Raw genomic sequence first — 21,651 nt, forward strand, 5'->3', positions numbered from 1 at the left:
ATAAGAAACGAACATTCAAGGTGACATGTCTTAGGATAGGTTCAAAATGAGAAAATATCCTTCCTAAAATATATAAGCTGAATGCCCCTTACATTCCATTCTTCTCTTTGTAGTGGCCAAAGGATAGATATACAGACAATCCTCTAAAACTCATGAAAGTATTCAGGGTTTATGGCATCAGGATGATTTTATTTACCTATCAACCTATTTTCTGAAAGTGGTTTTAAGAGATTTATGAGACTTGCTAGCATTTGGTCTATCCTCAGGACTCCGAACTGAACACAGTTTTTGAAGCATCACTTGCTATTTAGCTTCCTTATTATTATTAGTTTCCAGAACTATTACTTACTGGGTTTCTAGACCCCAGAGGCTGTACTAGGCCCTTAAGATATAAATGCTTCAGGGGCACCTGGGTGGCTCAGTAGGTTAAATGTGGGACTTCGGCTCAGGTCATGATCTCCCAGTTCACAAGTGGTTCACGAGTTCGAGTCGCATGTGGGGCTCTGTGCTGACAGCTCAGAGACTGGAGCCTGCTTTCTATTGTGTGTCTCCCTTTCTCTCTCTGCCCCTCCCCTGCTCACATTCTCTCCTTCTCTTTCTCTCTCTTACTCAAAAATAAACATTAAAAAAATATATAAATGATTCAGATACACTAAGGTATTTAGATAGAAGTGGCCTCAGATAGGATATTCAGCTCTAATGTAGAGATTTGCATGGAATTTTCTGTAGAGTCACTTGCTTCAGTAGCTACTGGATTCCATGCCCTTGGATGGCCTTATGCTTTCACAAGGTATCATGGTCATATCCTGTACTTATACACTGTCTGCAAATATAGTCAAGAGATTGATATTGTACAAAGTTGCCCTTTTTTGGAAGGGAGACGGTTCTATTCCCTGTCTGTTCTCTATACTGTAAGCTCTAAAACTCAGTCTCAGTGTCACCAGAAATGATCAGCCTCTGGGAAACTGAGCCACTTTAACTAAACTCACCAAAGACAATTTATAAATTGGAGTGTGTCTAGTTGTCTGTAAAACGGGAGAAATAAAATGGCAGCAGAGAGAAATGGAACTTCAGAGTTAGACCTTCCTTTGATTCCTGGCTTTGCCACTTTCTGCTATGAGACCAAATTCCTTAGTTGCCTTGAGCATCAGTCTTTTTAAAGGCAATAGGACAGTACGTGTCTGGCATCCAGGAAGCACTCCATAAATCATTGACTGCGTCTTACCAAACCAGTTGGATACTCATGTCAGAACAGCAGCATCTTTCATGATATAAAGCTTGCTTGGGAAACCCAAATACAGTTGATCATTGAACAACACAAGTTTGAACTGTGTGGGTCCACTTATACTCATATTTTTCTTAAATAAATGCAGTACAGAACTGTAAATGTATTTTCTATTCTCCAAAATTTTCTTAATAAGATTTTCTTTTCTCTAGCTTATTTTGAGAACACAATATGTAATACATGTAACATGCAAAATATATGTTAATTGTGTTATCAATAAGGCTTCCAGTCAACATAGGCTATTAGTAGTTAAGTTTCTGGAGACTCAAAAGTTATACACAGATTTTCAACTGTATGAGAGGTCAGCACCCGTAACACCTTCATTGTTCAAGAGTCAACTGTAATACATATAGGTTTGCTTGCTAAAAATCAATTAAAAATTATAGTAAAAGACATTTGTATTCGTGTGGAATATTTTTCAGGAGGCCATGATAGTTTGCTGGGTCAGTTTTCTTTCACAATAGAAGGAGCACTGCCTACCTGACCATATACATGTCCCATGTAAGGAAAGGCTTCGTCCTAGACAATGCCAGGGCTATGCTGTGATTTCAGGGGCTTGAAGCCACATTCTTTATACCAAGATCTTTGTCCCATCTGCCCCAAATTCCATAAGTTGAGACATTCTTTTATGCATTGAAGGCCTGGTTTGTTTAAGTCCTTTCAATGGAAGCATCTCTGGGCATAGCCATATTTGTTTTGCTGTTGAAAAGTTGGGGTCATTGATGACCATTCACTGGAAACATGGGTTCTAAAATGGAAAGAAGAGGGAGGGCATCTGAGAATAATGAAACCATCAGAAAAAAATCTTTGCTACATTTACAGTAAAAAATTTAGGGGTTCTTAGGAAAGGGGAAGGCTCTGCATATCAGAGATTTCTCCTTAAGTCTAAGCCATTTCTGGAATAGTTTCTAAGTAATAACCAATCATGCCTATGGTAACTTTATAAAGAGGCTTATATTACAGTTTCTTGCTGTAACAACATTGTTTTCTTTTTATGCCAGTAGAAAGCATCCCCAAATGTAAAACTCAAATGGAATTATAAAGTCTTTCCTTTTCCTTATTTTTGCCTCCATAGACTGATTTTTTTTCCCCATTGCAAGTGATATCTCTACCCAAGTTGTCTTCTGTATTTTTAGCAGAATGGAGAAAATGATCTTACCAGTAAAATGGTTTTGAATTCCCATTATTTTGCTTTGATTGATGATATGAACCCCCATAATATCTCTTCTATAGTCCATACCAGGGGTCAGTAAACTATTTCCTGTAAATATAATTTTATTGGACACTGATACACCCATTCATTTATGTATCATCTATGACTACTTTCATGTTACAATGACAGAATTAAATAGTTGCCATGTACCTATGGCCTTCAAAGCGTATGGCATTTACTATCTAGCCCTTTACAGAAACAATTTACTGATTCCTCACCTACATGGTAAGGAAAACCTCTATGAATCTAAAAGCAGACACTTTATTCCTTGCCTATACATTTCATGACTTATCGTCTTTTCTAAAAATTTGATTCATTTATGGTGCTAGCTGGCCTTAGTACTCATCTTTTTCCACCATATTGGAAAAGAGTATTTGCACCAACTACATTCTTCCTTGATGAAAAAAGAAATATTAGTTTGATTTCTGGCTTTGCCATTTGCTAATAATATGACATTGGAAAAGCTACTTAAGTTCTCCCAGACTCATCATAACCTGTAAAGTGGAAATAATGAGATCTACTCCATTTGGTTATTGTGAAGGTTAAGTGAAAATATTACTTTAGCACTTAGCATAATTCCACTCATAATGAGTGCTCAATGCGTTTTATTTACATATAATAGAAGTAACTTTAAAACCATATTTTGAAAATATCAACATACCCACAGAAACATGCCATTTATAAAAATGATACTAAGTAATTCCCAATACAAACAAAGATACCTTAGTTTTGTTCTTTGCAAATAAAACAAGAGGGATAAAGCTAATCATTAACTTGGAGTTCATTGAGCTTTGATAGTGAGAATGAAGACATTTGCTAATTTCTATTTTTTAAGTGTGTGTTTGTGTGTGTGTGTGTGTGTGTGTGTGTAACAAGAAGGAATTAGAAACTACCTTGAATGCCTGCAGTACACAGTCAAAACACTTCTGTTTATAAAAAAAAAAGGTGCTGGAATAAGATAATAAAAATGTAAAACATGATTGTTACTGATTAACAGATTTTAATTGTCCGCTATGAAATTATTTTCTTAGGATTAAATATGAAGTTTTTGCATATGTTTCCCTATTCTAAATTTAGCCTGTTTGTGAAGTGCTCTGAGTCCTTCTTTTCTGTTTCAGTTTATATGCGACCTGCAGGCAATCTTTCCTAACTACCGTGTGTGGTTTCCAGATCTGTCTTATGTGCTCCCATAACTCAATCTTTCTGTTTTTATTCAGCACGTTCTATGTTGTACTTTATCTGTTTGCATGTCTGACTCACCATTAGCTACATATTCCTGGAAAGAAGAATCATAATTATATTTTATCCTGCACACTTACCTCGCAGTGATTGTCATCAGTTAAATAAATGTTCAGGTTAAAAGAAAGAATGTGACATACATAAAATGGAAAGAAGGCTTTTCAGTGCAGTTTTATAATTAACACAAGTGAAATTATGAGAATCCCGTATTCATGCAATATTCTGATTTAAAAACCTTTAAAAATGAAAAATGAAGTCAATTAGTAATTTAACATCATTCAACCAACAAATATTTATTGAGCAAATGATTTGCAGGCACTATTTTAGGTGATGGGGAGACAGTAATGAACAAAGCAGATAAGATCTCTGATTTCCTAGAGCATCATAAACTCCCATACATGAGGCATTGTGCTTGCTTGCAAAGAAAACTCACTCACAAAATGACAGATGTATGTGTTATTGAGGCAAACTCTGAACTCATGTTTGGAAAGATGAATAATATTTTCTATTCACTGTTATAAGCAGTGAACTTGGATGTTATTTCTTGAACCATCCTTTAATATCTAGAAATTTCTGAAGCAGGAGTTATAATCGCCTAGTAAAATGTCAACTTCACTTATGTAAAGCATAATTTTCATTTTATGCTATTTCTGTTTTTGCTATCACAGTTTTTGTTAGTGACTATTTAGATCACAAGTGACCCATCCTGTGGTATCAGTGTTTCTCTGTGTCGGTGTTTCTGCAAGGTGGGGGAATGGGGTAATAGATCTCAGTGGCTTCTTTCAGAAAAACAATTAACACAGTAATTTATTGCCATGAAAATTCTGTATAGCAAACCACCCTGAAACTCATTGGACCAATGGGCTTCACGGGGGCTTGGTCTTCTCATGGGAAAGCATGGAGGACATTCATAAATATAGAGTTCTCCTAATGACACGGCTTAGAACTGGCACACTTTTATTTCTGTCCATATTCTTTTGGCTAAAACAAGTAAAGTAACAAAGCTCAAGTTCTAAGGACAGGATAGTAGCTTCCATTCTCAGAGAAGAAAAGACACAAGTGTAGATGCCAGGAGAGTGAAGAACTGGGACCAACAGTAGCCTATCACAATAATCCTATGATTTACTATGGCTGAGTAACAAACAGAAATGGATGAGAAATTGTACTTAAGATAGTCATTTTGCTCTACTGAAGGATCTGGCTCCATTTTGGAAGTTTTATACAGAGGAATTAAAAAATTGATGGACCTAACGTATGTGACCACCTACCCTCAAAACCAGTGTTTCTGTAATTGTGATTAGTAACATTATTGGGGGGATAAACCCCACTAATTAAACAAAGAAATAAAATAGAAAATATCAGAGTGGGTTGAATGAAGTAAGCATTTTGTTTAATGAAAATGTTTGCTTCTGTTATGGAGGCATACCTACATGGGTACTGAGTCATGATACAAAATATATTTCTTCCTCTTGTGGTTAAAACAAAGCTTGGGAAAGCCGTTGTTCTAACTTATTTTCTATCTATAAGATGTTATTGGGTTTAAGTACATTCTAATTTTTCAAAATAGTCCTTGGGCAGGCGTGTCATCTGTTTTGAAATCGAACCGTTTTTTCAGTGCTCGTTTTCTCCTTTGTAAAGATATCTAACACAGGAGTACTTTTCTTTCAAATCAATCAACAATTAAGGCAGTTTTAATGGACACGTGTTTTTATATATATGCTGGTAACACCCATGACTGTGGTTACTGGTGGCCCATGTTTGAGATTATTTTAAAAGTAATGGTAATATTTACCTTCTCTATTTAGCTTGCTCACTGCCAGCTTCCTGATGCTGGTTTAGAATAAAAGCACTTCCCAGTTATATGTATCAATAATATACTGTTACCTTGCTTCAGAAAGATTTATTATCAGCTTATCTTTTCCAGATTTCAATATTTGCGTCATCTGTCTAGGTGAACTGTGGCCTACGGTAACACAGCAGTGGCTCTAGTCAGTAGCTGTCCGGGGGACACATGCGGAGGGGGCCTCCTCCCCAAAGGCAGTGTTTCTGCAGCCGGCTTGTCCCCTCTCTGGTCACTCTTACCTGAGAAGGTAGGTCTGAATGCTCATAGGGACTAGCCTGAGGGCCTAGGTAATCTTTCACTGAGAAAATGCTGACAGCCAGAAAAGTTATCAATGGTTTGGTACTTACTAATACATTAAAATTTAGGATTATTTAATAGAAAAGTTAACAAGGTTTCTGTAATTTAGTTTCATAAAACCTGAGTTAGTAAGAGAAGGTAAAAAATAGTGATATATTTTTAAATAGCATGCTTTACCTGTGTTTTTAAAATGTTTCACATTTATTAAAAATTCACCTATGAAAACCTAGGAAACCTGAAAAATTGAAACATGATTTTTTATCTCCATTTCTTGTAAATGAAGGAAATTCCTTCTGTGGATGTTGGCTAGTGTTAGCATAAAAAAACGATCCCCACAGAGATTTTTATACATTTTAAAATTAATTTGCATGTTATTGTTACTATTTGCTCAATTACAAAACTGAAATCTTATTTGCACAATTATTATTTGGTGGGAAAAATCCTGGCTCTTTGCCAAATGACTTCACTCTTTAGCGTGTGTGTGTGTGTGTGTGTGTGTGTGTCTGTTTACGTGCCATATATTAGATTGATTAGATTAGGAAGTTTTTAGTTATGATGACCTAAATTTGATGCATATCATCTTATGCAAGTCTACATACCAGAAAAATTTTCCAGTATAGTTGATTTACCTGCTCATAATATTGCTGAAGATTCTTTTTTCTCTTTTCAACTGTAATGGGTTGATGGATAAGCAAACGAATGGAATTTGCCATGCTTCCTGTTTCTTTAAGATGGAAAAGATTGCTTCCAGTGATATCACCTTCTCAAGACTCATGACTTAAATATTTGAAAAAGTTGTTTCTTCTACCCCTTCTTTCTTTCTCTCTTTTAAAATAAGTGTTTTACCCTAGAGGAGAAAGCAGGAAAAGACCTCTCTGACCTCAGCCATAGCAATTTCTTACTTGACACATCCCAAAGGCAAGGGAATTAAAAGCAAAAATGAACTACTGGGACCTTATGAAGATAAAAAGCTTCTGCACAGCAAAGGAAACAACCAACAAAACTAAAAGGCAACCAATGGAATGGGAAAAGATATTTGCAAATGACATATCGGAAAAAGGGCTAGTATCCAAAATCTATAAAGAGCTCACCAAACTCCACACCTGAAAAACAAATAACCCAGTGAAGAAATGGGCAGAAAACATGAATAGACACTTCTCTAAAGAAGACATCCAGATGGCCAACAGGCACATGAAAAGATGCTCAACGTCACTCCTCATCAGGGAAATACAAATCAAAACCACTTTCAGATATCACCTCACGCCAGTCAGAGTGGCCAAAATGAACAAATCAGGAGACTATAGATGCTGGAGAGGATGTGGAGAAACGGGAACCCTCTTGCACTGTTGGTGCGAATGCAAACTGGTGCAGCCACTCTGGAAAACAGTGTGGAGGTTCCTCAAAAAACTAAAAAATAGACCTACCCTACGACCCAGCAATAGCACTGCTAGGAATTTACCCAAGGGATACAGGAGTACTGATGCATAGGGGCACTTGTACCCCAATGTTTATAGCAGCACTCTCAACAATAGCCAAATTATGGAAAGAGCCTAAATGTCCATCAACTGACGAATGGAAAAAGAAATTGTGGTTTATATACACAATGGAGTACTACGTGGCAATGAGAAAGAATGAAATATGGCCCTTTGTAGCAACATGGATGGAACTGGAGAGTGTGATGCTAAGTGAAATAACCCATACAGAGAAAGACAGATACCATATGTTTTCATTCTTATGTGGATCCTGAGAAACTTAACAGAAACCCATGGGGGAGGGGAAGGAAAAAAAAAAAGAGGTTAGAGTGGAAGAGAGCCAAAGCATAAGAGACTCTTAAAAACTGAGAACAAACTGAGGGTTGATGGGCGGTGGGAAGGAGGGAAGGGTGGGTGATGGGTATTGAGGAGGGCACCTTTTGGGATGAGCACTGGGTGTTGTATGGAAACCAATTTGACAATAAACTTCATATATTGAAAAAAATAAAAATAAAATAAGTGTTTTACAAAACACTTTTGGTATTGTAATAAAGAATAGTGGATAAATTAGAGAGCTGCAAACCTATTTTTAGAATAAAATTATTATCAAGTTTATTTCTAGTTTTATTTCTAAATCTGTATAGAACAAAAACAGGATATGAGGGCATTTCAGAAACTTTAGGGCATTTAGCAAAACTTTAATTTTAATATAAGACTAATGTGGATAAGTAACTCATGTAAAGAATTATATAAGCACAAAAAGCACAAATTGTATAATTTCTTAATAATTACTCACCAAGAGGTTTTTTTTAAAGTATGGTTAAAGTTTTGTTTGAAGCAATTCATAGACAATACATTTAATTTTATTAAATACTTTTTTTCTGGTTATGAAAGTAAAGCATTCTTATAGTAGAAAACTTGGAATATGTAGAAAACATGGAGAAGAAAGTAAAACTTTCCTGTTCTTTCACCACCCAGGAAATTTTTTTGGTAAAATTTGGTATTATTTTTCTTATTTGCTGTTGTTTAATTTTTTTTTTTGAGTTTCAATCTCACCACCTCTGAGTAAATGATATTAAGCATTTAGAGTATACCATTCCATACCTATTTTCCATGTTTATACAAATGTGTGTGTGTATGTGTGTGTGTGTGTGTGTGTGTGTCCCTACAAGTAGTATTGTTGAAAATATTTTTTTCTTTACTTGACAAGATATCATTGCCATCTTTCTATATCTCCAAATATTTTAATTTTACATCTTACTGCATATCTGTCATATCTACTGATGTGTGTATGTCTGCTAGAAGTTCAGACTGTTTTAGTTCTTACTTTTGTTGCTGTTACAAAAACTACTGCTGGGTTGAACAACATAGGTATTTTAACTTGAAAAAATACTGCTAGAGAAAATTGCCAAAATAAATGATTAGCTATATATCTTGTCATCTTGTCAAGAAGTTTCATTTGCCTGCCCCTCACCATCCTGAGAAAAACTGGGAGACATTGAGATAGTTGCAAATTTAAGTTCCAGGTTAGCATTAAGTTTTCTTGAAATACATATTTTTTCATTTCAAAAATCCTTTTTTAATAAGCATTGCATTGTGTTATATGATCATAATCCTTTTTAGTTTACACTAAATCTTAGTTCAAATAGTGTTACTTACTGATGTTGTTTTTATTCTTCATCTCTTGCTATTTAGAATTTTTTGTTTTGATTTCATTTTTATATTGTTAGAGTATTCCCTAGAGTTTCTCAGAAGGTGGTCATAAATGTATACTTGTCTTTCTTTTGCCTTCATCTGACTACTGTTTTGGCTGAATATAGGATTGTTGAGTTGCCATCTTATTTCCTTAAGAGTTTCTAAGAGTTTCTAAACTTCTTCCACTGCCCTCTGGCTTCCAAAATTGCTAGCCCAATCATCTTTCCTTCTTTGTGTGTGTGTGTGTGTGTGTGTGTGTGTGTGTGTGTGTTTAAGCAGCATTGTTGAGATATAATTGACATGCAAAGAACCATACACATTTAACATGCACAATGAAGGAATTTCTAACTGGATGGCTAGAAGATTTTCTTCTTTATCTTTGAAATCAGAACCAAGCTAAGTGTATGTGCCCTACTTTATAATGGCCCCAGGGGGCACAGAAATGAACTAATGAACTCCTTCGTTCATTTGTTCATTCATTCAATCCTTTATTCATTTTTGTGCTCAATGTTCTAGACATTTCCCAGGCCCTGGGGCTATAGCAATGAATAAAACAGCCCATTCCTTTATGACATACTCCCTTCTTTGATTCATTTCATCTTGATTTTTCCCTGTTCATCCCCCTTTTCCCATTGCTTTCCCTCTGCCTATAGTGACCTTTTAGAATGTACCTTTTTAATGTTGATTTAAATATATGTGTATTCTTATAAGAGTTTCCTGATGCTTTTTTATATATTCCCTTAACATGTCTATAACATTCTTCTTGGATGTTTACTTATTTGATAAACTATGCACAGGATACTATTGTAAGTAAACACTTTACAAATGTTAATTCATTCCAGCCTCATAAAACCTCAAGAAATAGATATTTATTTATTTATTTATTTATTGCATAAGAAAACTATAGGCCCAAGAGTTTGTCCCAGGGCACAGAATAGGTGAATGGCCAGACCTGCCTGGACTTGAAAGGCCACACTCTTCAGCACACAGCTCCAACCTCAAAAATTCAAAACCCAACTCCTGATTTCTTCCTGTTTCTTGCCCTTCTCCAATCACCATCTTTTTCATCTCCTTAAACGGGACCCTCCACCTTCAAGCTGCTCAAAACAAAAGCCTTGCTATTTCCCTTGATAACTTCCTCCTAGCCCACACTCAGTCGATGTGCAAATTCTGCCTGCTGTATCTTTAGAACATTTCCAAACTTGACCACTACTCTCCACACTCACTGTCCCTGCTATGTCCAAACCATCATCTTCCCTCACCAGGTTCTAGTGACAGCGTCCTAATCATCTCATCTTTGCCCTTACCCTCTGCCTCTGTTCTCAGCACAGTAGCCAGGGTGGATCTGTCAGAACCTGTCAACTCATGTTGCTGGGTTCAAAACCCTCCAGTGACTTCCTTTTTTCACTCAAGGGCAAACAAAGCTAAAATTCTTACTGTGACCTGAAAGGCCCTATTCAGTGTAGCTCTGTACAGCTTCCGTGGCTTCCCCATCTATTTTTTCTCTGTGTTGCTGGCTTTGTGCTATCCCCATTGACATCTGCTAATTTTGCAAACACACTAAGCGTGTTCCCATCTCAAGACTTTGGAGTCTGCTCTATCCCCTCCCTGGATTGTGCTTCCCCTACATATCCATGTGGTTAGCTTCTCGGTTCCTTCAGATATATATATATATATATATATATATATATATATATATATATATTATTCAGTCAGCTTTTTATTTAAGTTTTCCATGGCTACCTTATCCTGAAGCTCAATCCTCTCTCCAAACCTTGCAGTTCTCTCTTTTTTGCTTTATTTTTTCTCCTTAGTAACTATTGCAATCTAATTTCATGTTTATTGAGAACATGAAGTGTCCCCCAACCCACACCTGAATGTAAGTTCCTGAAGGGCAGGAAGTTTTGTTATGTCTTTTCACCCCAGTACCTGGTATCTGACAGAGGGAAGGCATTTACCCAATATTTATGAAAAAGGATGTGTGAATTTCTATTTCTTTGTATTTTAGCTTAATGTATGTAATGTTCTTCCACTTGATTCACAAGGTCAGTGATTTGGTCTTCAGTTATGACTGTTCTCTTTTATAACTTCTTTATGGATTTTAAAAATACCCAAGATAATTTCTTTTGCTTTCAGAACCTTTTTCCGTGCTATAATTTGATCTTCTTGGGTGCTTTTGCTAAATTTTGTTTAAAGCTCTCATTTTTCTGCCTCTAGAGTAGTTTTTCTTTTCTTTTCTTTTTTAATTCAAATGTTTATTTATTTATGGAGAAAGAAAGAGAGAGAGAGAGAGCAAGTGTGAGAGGGACAGAGAGAGAGGGAGAGAGAGGATCCCAAGCAGGCTCTGCACTGTCAGCATGCAGCCCAATGTGGGGCTCAAACTCATAAACTATGAGATCAGGATCTGAGCCAAAATCAAGAGTCGGATGCTTAACCTACTGATCCACCCAGATGCCCCAGGTCCATATTACTTTTTAAAAATTCCCTCCCTCACATCAGTCAGAGTACTATATACCTCAAAGTTTCTCTTATAAATAGCCATGGATAGTTCTAGAACAAAAAATGGAATCCTGGGTTACAAGGTTTTATATCTCTATTCTGAATTTTGCGTTATGTATTAACTACAAAGTCACCATCTAGAAGAAATGGAAAGTCACTTAAATGAATCCAAAGAAGCCAACAAAGCATTGAGACTGGCTTCTATCTAAGCCAAGGACAGCTATTTATTCTTAGTTTCCTTTAAGGTATCAAGCAGTCCTTGCCTTGAATTCCCTGGTAATTTAACTGCTCTACATTTCCTCCTTGGAAACTGCTTTTGTATTTCTACATTTTGTACATTTCTACATTTGTGCATTTTTGCTAAGGACATACCAGAAGATTCTGCACTGTTGTAACTCCAGGCCATTTTACTATTGTTTCCTTGAATAGCTGCCAGTTCCCTTGGGGCAAAAGGTCTTGATATCTCTCTAAATGTGCCTTGGAATCAGGTGACTTTTTCCTGTAGTGTTTGGGAGTGCTGAGAAATTCTTTTTCTTAGCTTGTGTAACTTCTGCTTCTCCCTGGTTCTGTTCACCTGGATACTAGTGATTGCAGCTTTATTAAAAGAATTTTTTTAATGTTTGTTATATATCTTTGAGAGAGAGACAGAGTGCAAGTGGGGAAGGGGAAGAGAGAGAGGGAGACACAGAATCTGAAGCAGGCTCCAGGCTCTGAGCTATTAGCACAGAGCCCAGTGCGGGGCTCAAACCCACGAACCATGAGATCATGACCTGAGCTGAAGTTGGATCCTTAGCCAACTGAGCCACCCAGGCTCCCCAACAGTTTTATTTTTAAAAGCTATGACTTTTCCATTCTATTTTCCGTGATTATCTCTTGAAGGGGCACAGTGGACCTCCTTTCCTTTCACTTTATAACTAATTATTACAACTGATGGCAAACAGAATGAATTTCTCTTTGCTTAACATTGTCTGTCAGACATACTTTCCATCCCTTTCACATAATTCACTCATATTCTTTACCTTTTACGAAAGAGTGGTGAGGAAGAAACCAATCCACTCCTTGGCTTAGAAGCTATGTATTCAAGTAAAACAGAAAGGAAGGGAAAAAAGACAAGAATCAGCGAAGCCAGCTAGGAGGCTACTAATTTGACAGTGTTTGGTGGCTCGGACTATGAGAGCTGGTCCAATTATGGATATATTTTCAATGAAGTGTCAAAATATCTACTGATGGGTTGGCTATATTGTTGAGTATAAGAAAGAGTAGTCAATGATTACTTTACGGACTAGGACTGAGGATTTTCAAGAATGAGTTGCCATTTTCTAGATGTGTAGGAAGGAAGAGGAGCTGGACACATGTTGTGAAGATTTGAGGCTTTAAACATAGTCAGTGGTTATATCCTCTAGGCAGCAGGAGATATTTGTCCAGAGTATAAGCAGGAGGCCATGGCTGGAGGTATTTATTTGAGACCCATCAGCATATAGATTAGCCTAAAGCCAGGAGACTAAGAAATCACCTAGGGAGCTGTTCTAAGTAGAGAAGAGAATCAAAGACTTGCCTTAGGGCAAGTGACTTAAGGAAGAACTAGCAACGAAGACTGAAAAGAGTAACCAGTGAGGTATCAGAGGTTTAAGAGTGGTGACCTGGGAGCCAAGGAAAGAAATTGTTTCAAGAAGTACCTTGGGATACTGAGAATGATGAGTAGATGAAGTCTGAGCATTTATCACTGGGTTTAGAACACAGGACAACATGATTAAAAATTGTTTTGCACTCTCAGCATCAGTGCCACCTTCTGGGAGACCTCTGCGCCACAGAGCCAAGTGGAAGAAGCAGTGGATGAACAGGCTGAAGCGAAAAAGAAGAAAGATGAGGCAGAGGTCCAAGTAAACTGCCAGCTTGTGCATCCACGGAAGTCACAGGAACACAAATAAGGAAAGCCAGAGGTCAGGGATGTTTGTACAAATTGTTGGACTGCACGCCTACTTTCTAGAACTTGATTCAGTGGATCTAGACATCCATCATCATTTGATCACAATGACCACCTTTGAGAAACCCACCTTTCTCATGCCAAAACAGTCCCTTTTGATCCTTTGCCAAGGAGCCTTGACTTCCAGGACTCATTCTGTTTTCATCTGTGGCTGAATGTAACACATGTAAAATAAATCATCTCTTCTGCTGTCTTAGCTGAAGAAAAAAGCTTTTAATGAAGTGCTGACAATAAAAGTCTCTTTGGAGTGTATTCAAAGGGTTAGTAAGAGGGGCACCCGGGTGGTTGAGTTACTTGAGTTTTAGACTCTTGATTTTCGGCTCAGGTCATGATCCCAGCGTCAGGGGCTCTGCACTGAGTATGGAGCCTGCTTAAGATTCTCTGTCTCTTCCTCTGCCCCTCTCCCCACCCTGCTTTCTCTCAAATAATAATAAAAACAGGTTAGTAGGAGAAGAAAGGAAGACAGGGGGTGAAAATTACTCTTTTGAAGAAGTTTTGTTTTTCGAAGTGAATTTAAAAATAATTGCTTTTTGTGGAATTTATTCTTTTTATGGAAGAGTACTACATATTTGGGTACTGCAGGTAATTATTTACAAGGGAAATACTTAAGAGCCAAGGAAGAGAGGAGAATTGTAGGTTATGTCCTTGAACAGGTATGAAGAGATGCTTACTGGGCATGTGCGATGAGACATGGTTGGTTATTTGCATTAATAAGACAGAGGATTAAGTATACAAACAGATGCAGGCTGGGAGGTAAGTGAAGAGATAAGTGTGGACATTCTCTTCTGATCGGGTGTGTTTTTTCAGTGAAACAGGATCAAGGCCATCAGAGAACGAAGATGAGAGAGAAGGTATCTGAGATAGAAGGAGGGAGCAGGTGTGAAACAGTCATCTCAGAGAGTGGGAGAACAAACGTAATAGAAGGAGGGGTAGGATCCTTGAGCAGTTCTAGTGGCCAATACTTGTCATGAATTTAACAGGAGGCCCCTTGTGTGTTTTCCTCCACCACACTCAGCTGCATGAATGCAGGAGGAGAGCAAGAGGAGAACTGGATTGGACAAAGGTTCAGGTTTTGCTAGGAAAGTTTGTTAATGAGAAGGAGTTGTAAGATAATGTCAAAAACTATTGGAATCTAACTGGGTAAACAGGGGTGCCTGGGTGGCTCAGTCGGTTGAGCGTCTGACTTCAGCTCAGGTCACGATCCCACGGTCTGTGAGTTCGAGCCCCAAGTCAGGCTCTGTGCTGTCGGTTCAGAGCCTGGAGCCTGCTTCGGATTCTGTGTCTCCTTCTCTCTCTGCCCCTCCTGCACTCAGGTTCTGTCTCTCTCTATCAAAAACTGAATAAACATTAAAACATAATTAAAAAAAAAAAACGAGATGAGCCTGAGGGAATGAGGAATAGTGAAAAGATGATAAAATAAATGAATGAAGGGCTTCGAGGGGGTTGAAAAAGTGTTAAAAGAAGAGCACTAGTGGCATGGATTAGGAAGACAAAGTGTGGAGCTTGAAGTTAATATTTTGGAATGACTGCATTACTGATGAAGACAAATTCTAGGGCATGGCCATGGGAGTTTGAGATAAAATAGAATGGGGGTCATACTTATTGGAAGACAAAGGGTCAACGAGCTGAAAGCTCATTACTGGATCATTATGTGACATTAAAATTATCAAGAGTTTTGGCAGGAGTAAACTTGGAGAGAGTGGCGGTAGGTCAGGAGCTAACCTTTGCAAGAAATAAAGAGAAATGACTTGGGAGTCTGTAGATGTCTACAAATGAAGGAGGTATAGTTTGAACACAGAACTTCAAACTTTCGAGGGGTGGTGGTTAGGAAGGATGGCGGCACAACGATCTGCAGTGGCAGTCAATGCAAGGGGAATCTACTTTTCCTCTAAGCTGTATGGTACAAAAGGGATTAAGGATGCAGGAGAGAGAACAGCCACCTTTGACAAGGCTCCGGGTGATGTGTACTCAGGGGAGAGATGGTTTCGGTTAGAACAAGGTGAGGGAAATATTTGAGAAGAGTTTGAGGAGTAGGGTGATGACCCAAGCTCCAGAAGGCACACTTGGAAGGGTTTTGTGAGTAATGGCAGAAAGGTGCAGATTAGGGAGTTGTACGCAACAGAGACTGAGCCGTTAGAGGTGGAACCAGGGACCAAGGGCATGGTGAGATTAGTGCTGATGGTCTTTCACCGGGAAGTGGGAACACTCGACCACTGAGTTCCTATCATGTCAGACAGACCTATTTTAAACTATAACTCCTATCAGTATATTTTTATTTCATATGCCATTTTCAAACATTAGGTGATCAGATCGTTTGTACAGAATTGGTTGTTTAGCGAGCTAACCAAAGAGATTTATTACCTTTCCATATTACTATCTTGCATTATTTGTATATACAAATAATGATTATTTCTAGTAAGCTAAATTCTTAGAGCTGGAAGAAAAGAAACAAAAGTACTATTATGTCATGTTCTTAGGTAAGCATTTAACGCGTAATGTCATCATATGCCATTTATTTAAGCAATTAAATCCGTTTAAAGGCAAATTATAACACTTTAATCAATACTTGCTATAAATTATGTGTAGTATTCTTTAAGATAAGCAGGAAAAAGTTTTAAGTGTTTTTCAATGTTTATTTGTTTTTGAGAGAGAGAGTGAGAGAGAGAGGGGGCACGAGTGGGGGAGGGGCAGAGGGAGAGGGAGACACAGAATCTGAAGCAGGCTCCAGGCTCCGAACTGTCAGCACAGCTCTTTTATTTTTTTATTTTTCATTTATTTAGAGACAGACAGACAGCACGAGTGGGGGAAGGGCAGAGAGAGGGAGAGAGAGAATCTGTACTGTCAGCGCAAAGCCTGATGTGGGGCCTGAACTCACAAACTGTGAGATCCTGACCTGTGCCCAAACCAAGGGTCAGACGCCTAACCATTGACTGAGCCACCCAGGCGCCCCAGCAGGAAAATTTTTCTACTCAAGTGTCATTAATTTATCAACAATTTCCAAGATATTGTGCTTAACACTCTATTTCTCTGAAACCAGTATGTACAACTATGAGAAGAAAGACTCTGAGTCCTTTGTTTTTTATCTAGGAACCGAATATTTTGATTCACAAAGAACGAAGTGTACAGAGTTGTCAGGTGACTTTCCCATCCTCTATGAATTTCATATTCAAAAACTGAACAGCAAGTTTGTTCCCCCTGCGCCCCCCCCCCCCCCTTCCCTTACTTCTTTTTGGACTCTGAATCCGTATTTAGCATATCAGGAAAGGATGTGATTTTGACTGGCAGAAACTAATTAGCAACCATTCCTAAACAGTGGTTAGCGTGTGTTGCTTGATTCCTTTAATATGTCAAAAGCACACATAAAAGAAGGAAGGAAAAGGGGGAAATAGACAAAAAGTCTACGTAGAAGATATATAACTGAAGTGATAGAGTATAGTTGGGTGCACATTTAAATTACATAGTAAAAACCCATCATTCTTTTCGTGAAATCTGAATTATAATTCAAATGTTACTGAGTTCAAATAACCTAACTAGTTGTAACTTGCTATTTGTTCTGTCATGGAAGAGGCCTGGGTGTCTGTTGAAATGCATCTTACAGATTCATTTGGCATAAATATGTTTCTTTCCGGGAATAGAGAGCAGGAAGGAATTGGGGAGAGGTGTTTCAAATTTATGAAAATATGCATTTTAGTACCTAAATATTTTATTCCTCCAATTCTAGTTCTGGATACATTTAGGTTTTTTAATTTCGTTTTGAGAGAGAGAGAGAGAGAGAGAGAGAGAGACAGAGAGAGAGACAAAGTGCGCACAAGGAGAGGAGGAGCAGAGAGAGAGAGGGAGACACAGAATCTGAAACAGGCTTCAGGCTCTGAGCTGTCAGCACAGAGCTTGGCACAGGACTCAAACCTGCAAACTGCGAGATCATGATCTGAACCGAACCAAAGTCAGGTGCTTAACCAACTGAGCCACCCAGGCACCCCTGGACGCATTTAGATTTCTATGTAGTCTTGATCTACACTGTCAGCCCAGAGGGAAATGCAGGAGATGGAAACGATGACAGACTCCTGGAATTCTAAGGCTCGTTGCTATTTTGTAGCATTTCAACCTAGTGACACGTTGTTCATTGACAGCAGAAGTTCACATTCTTCTCTCCCTCTCTCTCTCTCTCTCCCTCTTTCTGTGTATATGTATCTGTGTGTATACATACACACACACACACATATATTTGTGTATATATATACATATATATTTCAAAATATGTTGAAAATTCCAGAATTTAGCTGAGAATTGCAGAATCATATAGAAACAGTGGGGACATTTTTAAACTCGGCCTCATGGAGACTTGGGTTCTTTAATGAGGCATGAGGAAGAAGAAAGTGCCATCTCTGTTTTAACAAGATTTTACTTTTATTTGTTTTATAAATTGGGATTGCATGAAAAAAAAATTTTTTTAATCAGTTTCAGAACTTTAAAGAAAAAACCAAAACAGGCTCCAGTGCCGTGCCCACAGCCCACACCGAAGCTCAGTTTCCCTGGGTTTCTCACCTCAGCCGTCTTTTCTCTGGGCCACATCATTTCTTACCATAACTTTGGCCCGTATATTTAAAATCCCTAATACTTTGGACCACAACATAATACTTCACTGGCGGGTACCGCTTTTCAAGACAGCCTATGTTCTCACATGAAAACTAAAAGCTTAATATTCTTGAAAATAATTCATCTGTGTTGGTCCTTTCTGCCGTGGAAAGAAAATATGGATTGGTAACGATGAAACTGTACAAGTAATTGAGACCTCAGATCATATTCCAGCTTTAATGGTTTCGTGAACTAAGCCTCGATTTCTTGCCAGTATAATTACACTTACAAAACATGCCATGTCCTCCTTATAAGGAACAGTGTTTATATTGTAGATGTGAAATGTTAAACGACGTAACACTTGGAATATTATATTTCAGTGCTTTGCAAACTGGAAGTAAAGGTATGTAAGCTTCTTTCCATTGCAATTCATTCTGTAATTAGAAATAACTTATATGGGGCACCTGGGTGGCTAAGTCGGTTAAGCGTCCAGCTTCAGCACAGGTCATGATCTCACAGGTGGTGGGTTCGAGCCCTGCATCGGGCTCTGTGCTGGCAGTTCAGAGCCTGGATCCTGCTTCAGATTCTGTGTCTCCCTCCCTCTCTGTGCCCCTCCCCCATTCATGCTCTGTCTCTCTCTTTCTCAAAAATAAAAAAAAAAAACATTAAAAAAAAAAGAAAGAACTTATATATTATCAAGTGCAAAAGGAGGCACTAGGGGATATTACCTGTGTACAAGAGGCACACGTAAAATATTTCACTTTTTCTTCTAAAATTTCTAAAATTTTAATTCTAAAATTTCTGGGAACTTGTATCTACCCTTTAGAATATAAAGCTCTCCCTCAAGACTGTCTTTTGAACAAAGACTATTTCCATAGATTAAGCATATAAAGAATTCATCATTTGACCTTCTCTGGCCTCAAAAAGGTGCCGTTTCATATACTTTAACCTAATAATTCAACTTTTCATTTCTAGCACAGTATCCGACATCAAGTAGATGTTTAAAAAAAATTATTGAACTGAACCATTGAATTAAGCTTAGAAATGAAAGCTCTTTCTAAAATAACTATTTGGGGGGGGGGCACCTGGGTGGTTCAGTTGGTTGGGCGGCCATCTACAGCTCAGGTCATGATCTCACGGTCTGTGAGTTTGAGCCCTGCGTTGGGCTCTGTCCTGAGAGCTCAGAGCCTGGAGCCTGCTTGGGATTCTGTGTCTCCCTCTCTCTCTTCCCCTTCCCTGCTTGCTTTCTGTCTCTCTGTCTCTCTCAAAAATAATAAACAATAAACAAATTTTAAAAAAAGGATTAGTTTTTTAGCAAGAAGTAATAGGTAAATGTGTTAGAAGTTAAAAGAATCAAATTGCCAATGATTCGCTCTCTCTTTTTTTTTTCCCCTCCCAGGTTTCCGGAATAGGTTTATGGAAAGCAAAGAAGAAACTCTAACCTGAGTATGGATTTTGAAGAAAGATTCCTCAACACGCAAAGGAAGAAATAAGCTGGTGGATAGCCCTCGGGAATGATGTCCTTTTGCCACAATGTCATTAACATTTCTTGTGTGAAAAGCAGCTGGTCAAATGATGTCCGTGCTTCCCTGTACAGTTTAATGGTGCTCATAATTCTGACCACACTCATTGGCAATCTGATAGTCATTATTTCCATATCACACTTCAGGCAACTTCATACCCCAACGAATTGGCTCATTCATTCCATGGCGACCGTGGATTTTCTGCTGGGGTGCCTGGTCATGCCTTATAGTATGGTGAGATCTGTTGAGCATGGCTGGTACTTTGGAGAAGTCTTCTGTAAAATTCACACCAGCACTGACATTATGCTGAGCTCGGCGTCCATTTTCCACTTGTCCTTCATTTCCATTGACCGCTACTATGCTGTGTGTGACCCACTGAGATACAAAGCCAAGATCAGTATCTTGGTTATTTTTGTGATGATCTTCGTTAGTTGGAGTGTCCCCGCTCTTTTTGCATTTGGAATGATCTTTCTGGAGCTCAACTTCAAAGGAGCTGAAGAGATATATTACAAGTACATTCACTGTATAGGAGGTTGCTCTGTCTTCTTTAGCAAAACATCTGGGGTACTGGCCTTTATGACTTCTTTCTATATACCTGGATCTATTATGCTGTGTGTCTATTCCAGAATATACTTCATAGCTCAAGGACAGGCAAGATCAATTAATGATGCAGTTGGATTGGAAGAGAAAAATGGAATGTCACAAAACAAAGAAAGGAAAGCTGCAAAGACTTTAGGGATTGTGGTGGGAGTTTTCCTAATATGCTGGTGTCCTTTCTTTGTCTGCATGGTCATGGACCCTTTCCTGGACTATGCTATTCCACCCACCTTAAATGATGCATTGGTCTGGTGTGGCTACCTGAACTCTACTTTCAATCCAATGGTTTATGCATTTTTCTACCCCTGGTTCAGAAAAGCACTGAAGATGATTCTATGTGGTAAAATTTTCCAAAAAGACTCTTGTAGGTATAAACTATTTTTAGAGTCACATCCATAGAATTATTATATTTACTGTTTACTGCTTTGCAAAACAGCTGGTGATCATAATTTTGAACACAACATAATTAACCACACGCACCAAGTGCGGGGTCTTTCATCAAATGTTTGAGCCAAAGAGTGGATAGTGACATATAATGCTTTTATTTCACTTCCTTTTTGGGACACAGTGGATGTAATCCTTGCCATGCTTACTATTACATAGAAGCTTTGCAAGTCCAGAATTTAAGGTCCTACGTTAAGAGCCTTTCTTGCCCTTAGCTGAACTGCCATGAATTGACAATTGTTCAATGCTGGAAATTATGGGGCCGCAATTGGATATGCAAATTAGAATTACTTTGTCATCCATTTGCTCGAATATATATGTCTTTTTGTGAAATCAAATAAAGTGCACATTAAATGATATTAAATACTTTTTATACATAATTTGCTATTTATCATGAATTCTTATTAATATATATTCCACTTTTAAAATATTTTGATTTTTATCTTTTTATAATATGCTTTCTTGATTCTCATACTTGCAGAAATTTGGAAAATAAGGAAAAAATAAAAATAAAATATCGTATAGAAACAAAATGAAAATAAAGATATCACTCATAGTTCACCTCCTGAAAAAACTTAAAATTCTTGACAACATAATTTTTTGGTAACTGTATAATGTTACAATGTATGGATGCACAAAGATTTTTTTAGACCATTTCTCTGTTGACCACTTAGACTTCAGTTTCTTTTTTGTTTTGTTTTGTTTTTTACTAATGGAAATGAAACCAAGTTTCTGTCTGTTACCTGCTACTGAAAGGAAAGTGTCTGAAAGGATTTCACTGTATTTCAAGGTTGTGCCTGGTATGGCAGGACTCAAAATACAAGCTCTAGGAAGTAAGACAAATCCACTTGTTGGGTTCCAGGCTGCATCGAAAGAGAAACAGCCATCCATCAGCGCAGCCAAGCATGAGGGATTAACAAAAGGTACAATCAGAATAGACATGCCATGCCTGTTAAGATGGCATCCACACAAAGAAAAAAAGGAA

General features: G+C 37.9%; 1 protein-coding gene across 2 annotated transcripts; it reads left to right on the top strand.

Annotated features, from left to right (window-relative positions):
- The first annotated feature begins 1,477 nt into the window (after positions 1 to 1,477).
- Positions 1,478 to 21,320, top strand: TAAR1 (trace amine associated receptor 1). Of its 2 annotated transcripts, none has more exons than XR_005782719.1 (2): positions 1,478 to 5,827; positions 13,318 to 13,736. XR_005782719.1 is itself a non-coding variant. In XM_040449172.1 (2 exons), exon 2 carries the CDS (start codon positions 19,617 to 19,619, stop codon positions 20,619 to 20,621), a length of 1,005 nt encoding a protein of 334 aa, XP_040305106.1. In that variant the 5' UTR covers positions 1,478 to 5,827; positions 19,502 to 19,616; the 3' UTR covers positions 20,622 to 21,320. The 2 variants fall into 2 exon arrangements, 1 of the variants encoding a protein (XP_040305106.1); XM_040449172.1 differs by lacking the exon at positions 13,318 to 13,736 and adding an exon at positions 19,502 to 21,320.
- Positions 21,321 to 21,651: the final 331 nt, after the last annotated feature.

This window comes from Herpailurus yagouaroundi, unplaced genomic scaffold, assembly GCF_014898765.1.
Source record: "Herpailurus yagouaroundi ecotype Mexico unplaced genomic scaffold, PumYag 198, whole genome shotgun sequence".
Taxonomy (NCBI): domain Eukaryota; kingdom Metazoa; phylum Chordata; class Mammalia; order Carnivora; family Felidae; genus Herpailurus; species Herpailurus yagouaroundi.

Bases quoted from the DNA above. Each gene is read 5' to 3' on its own strand.
- TAAR1 (XM_040449172.1), top strand. From the start codon at position 19,617: ATGATGTCCTTTTGCCACAATGTCATTAACATTTCTTGTGTGAAAAGC.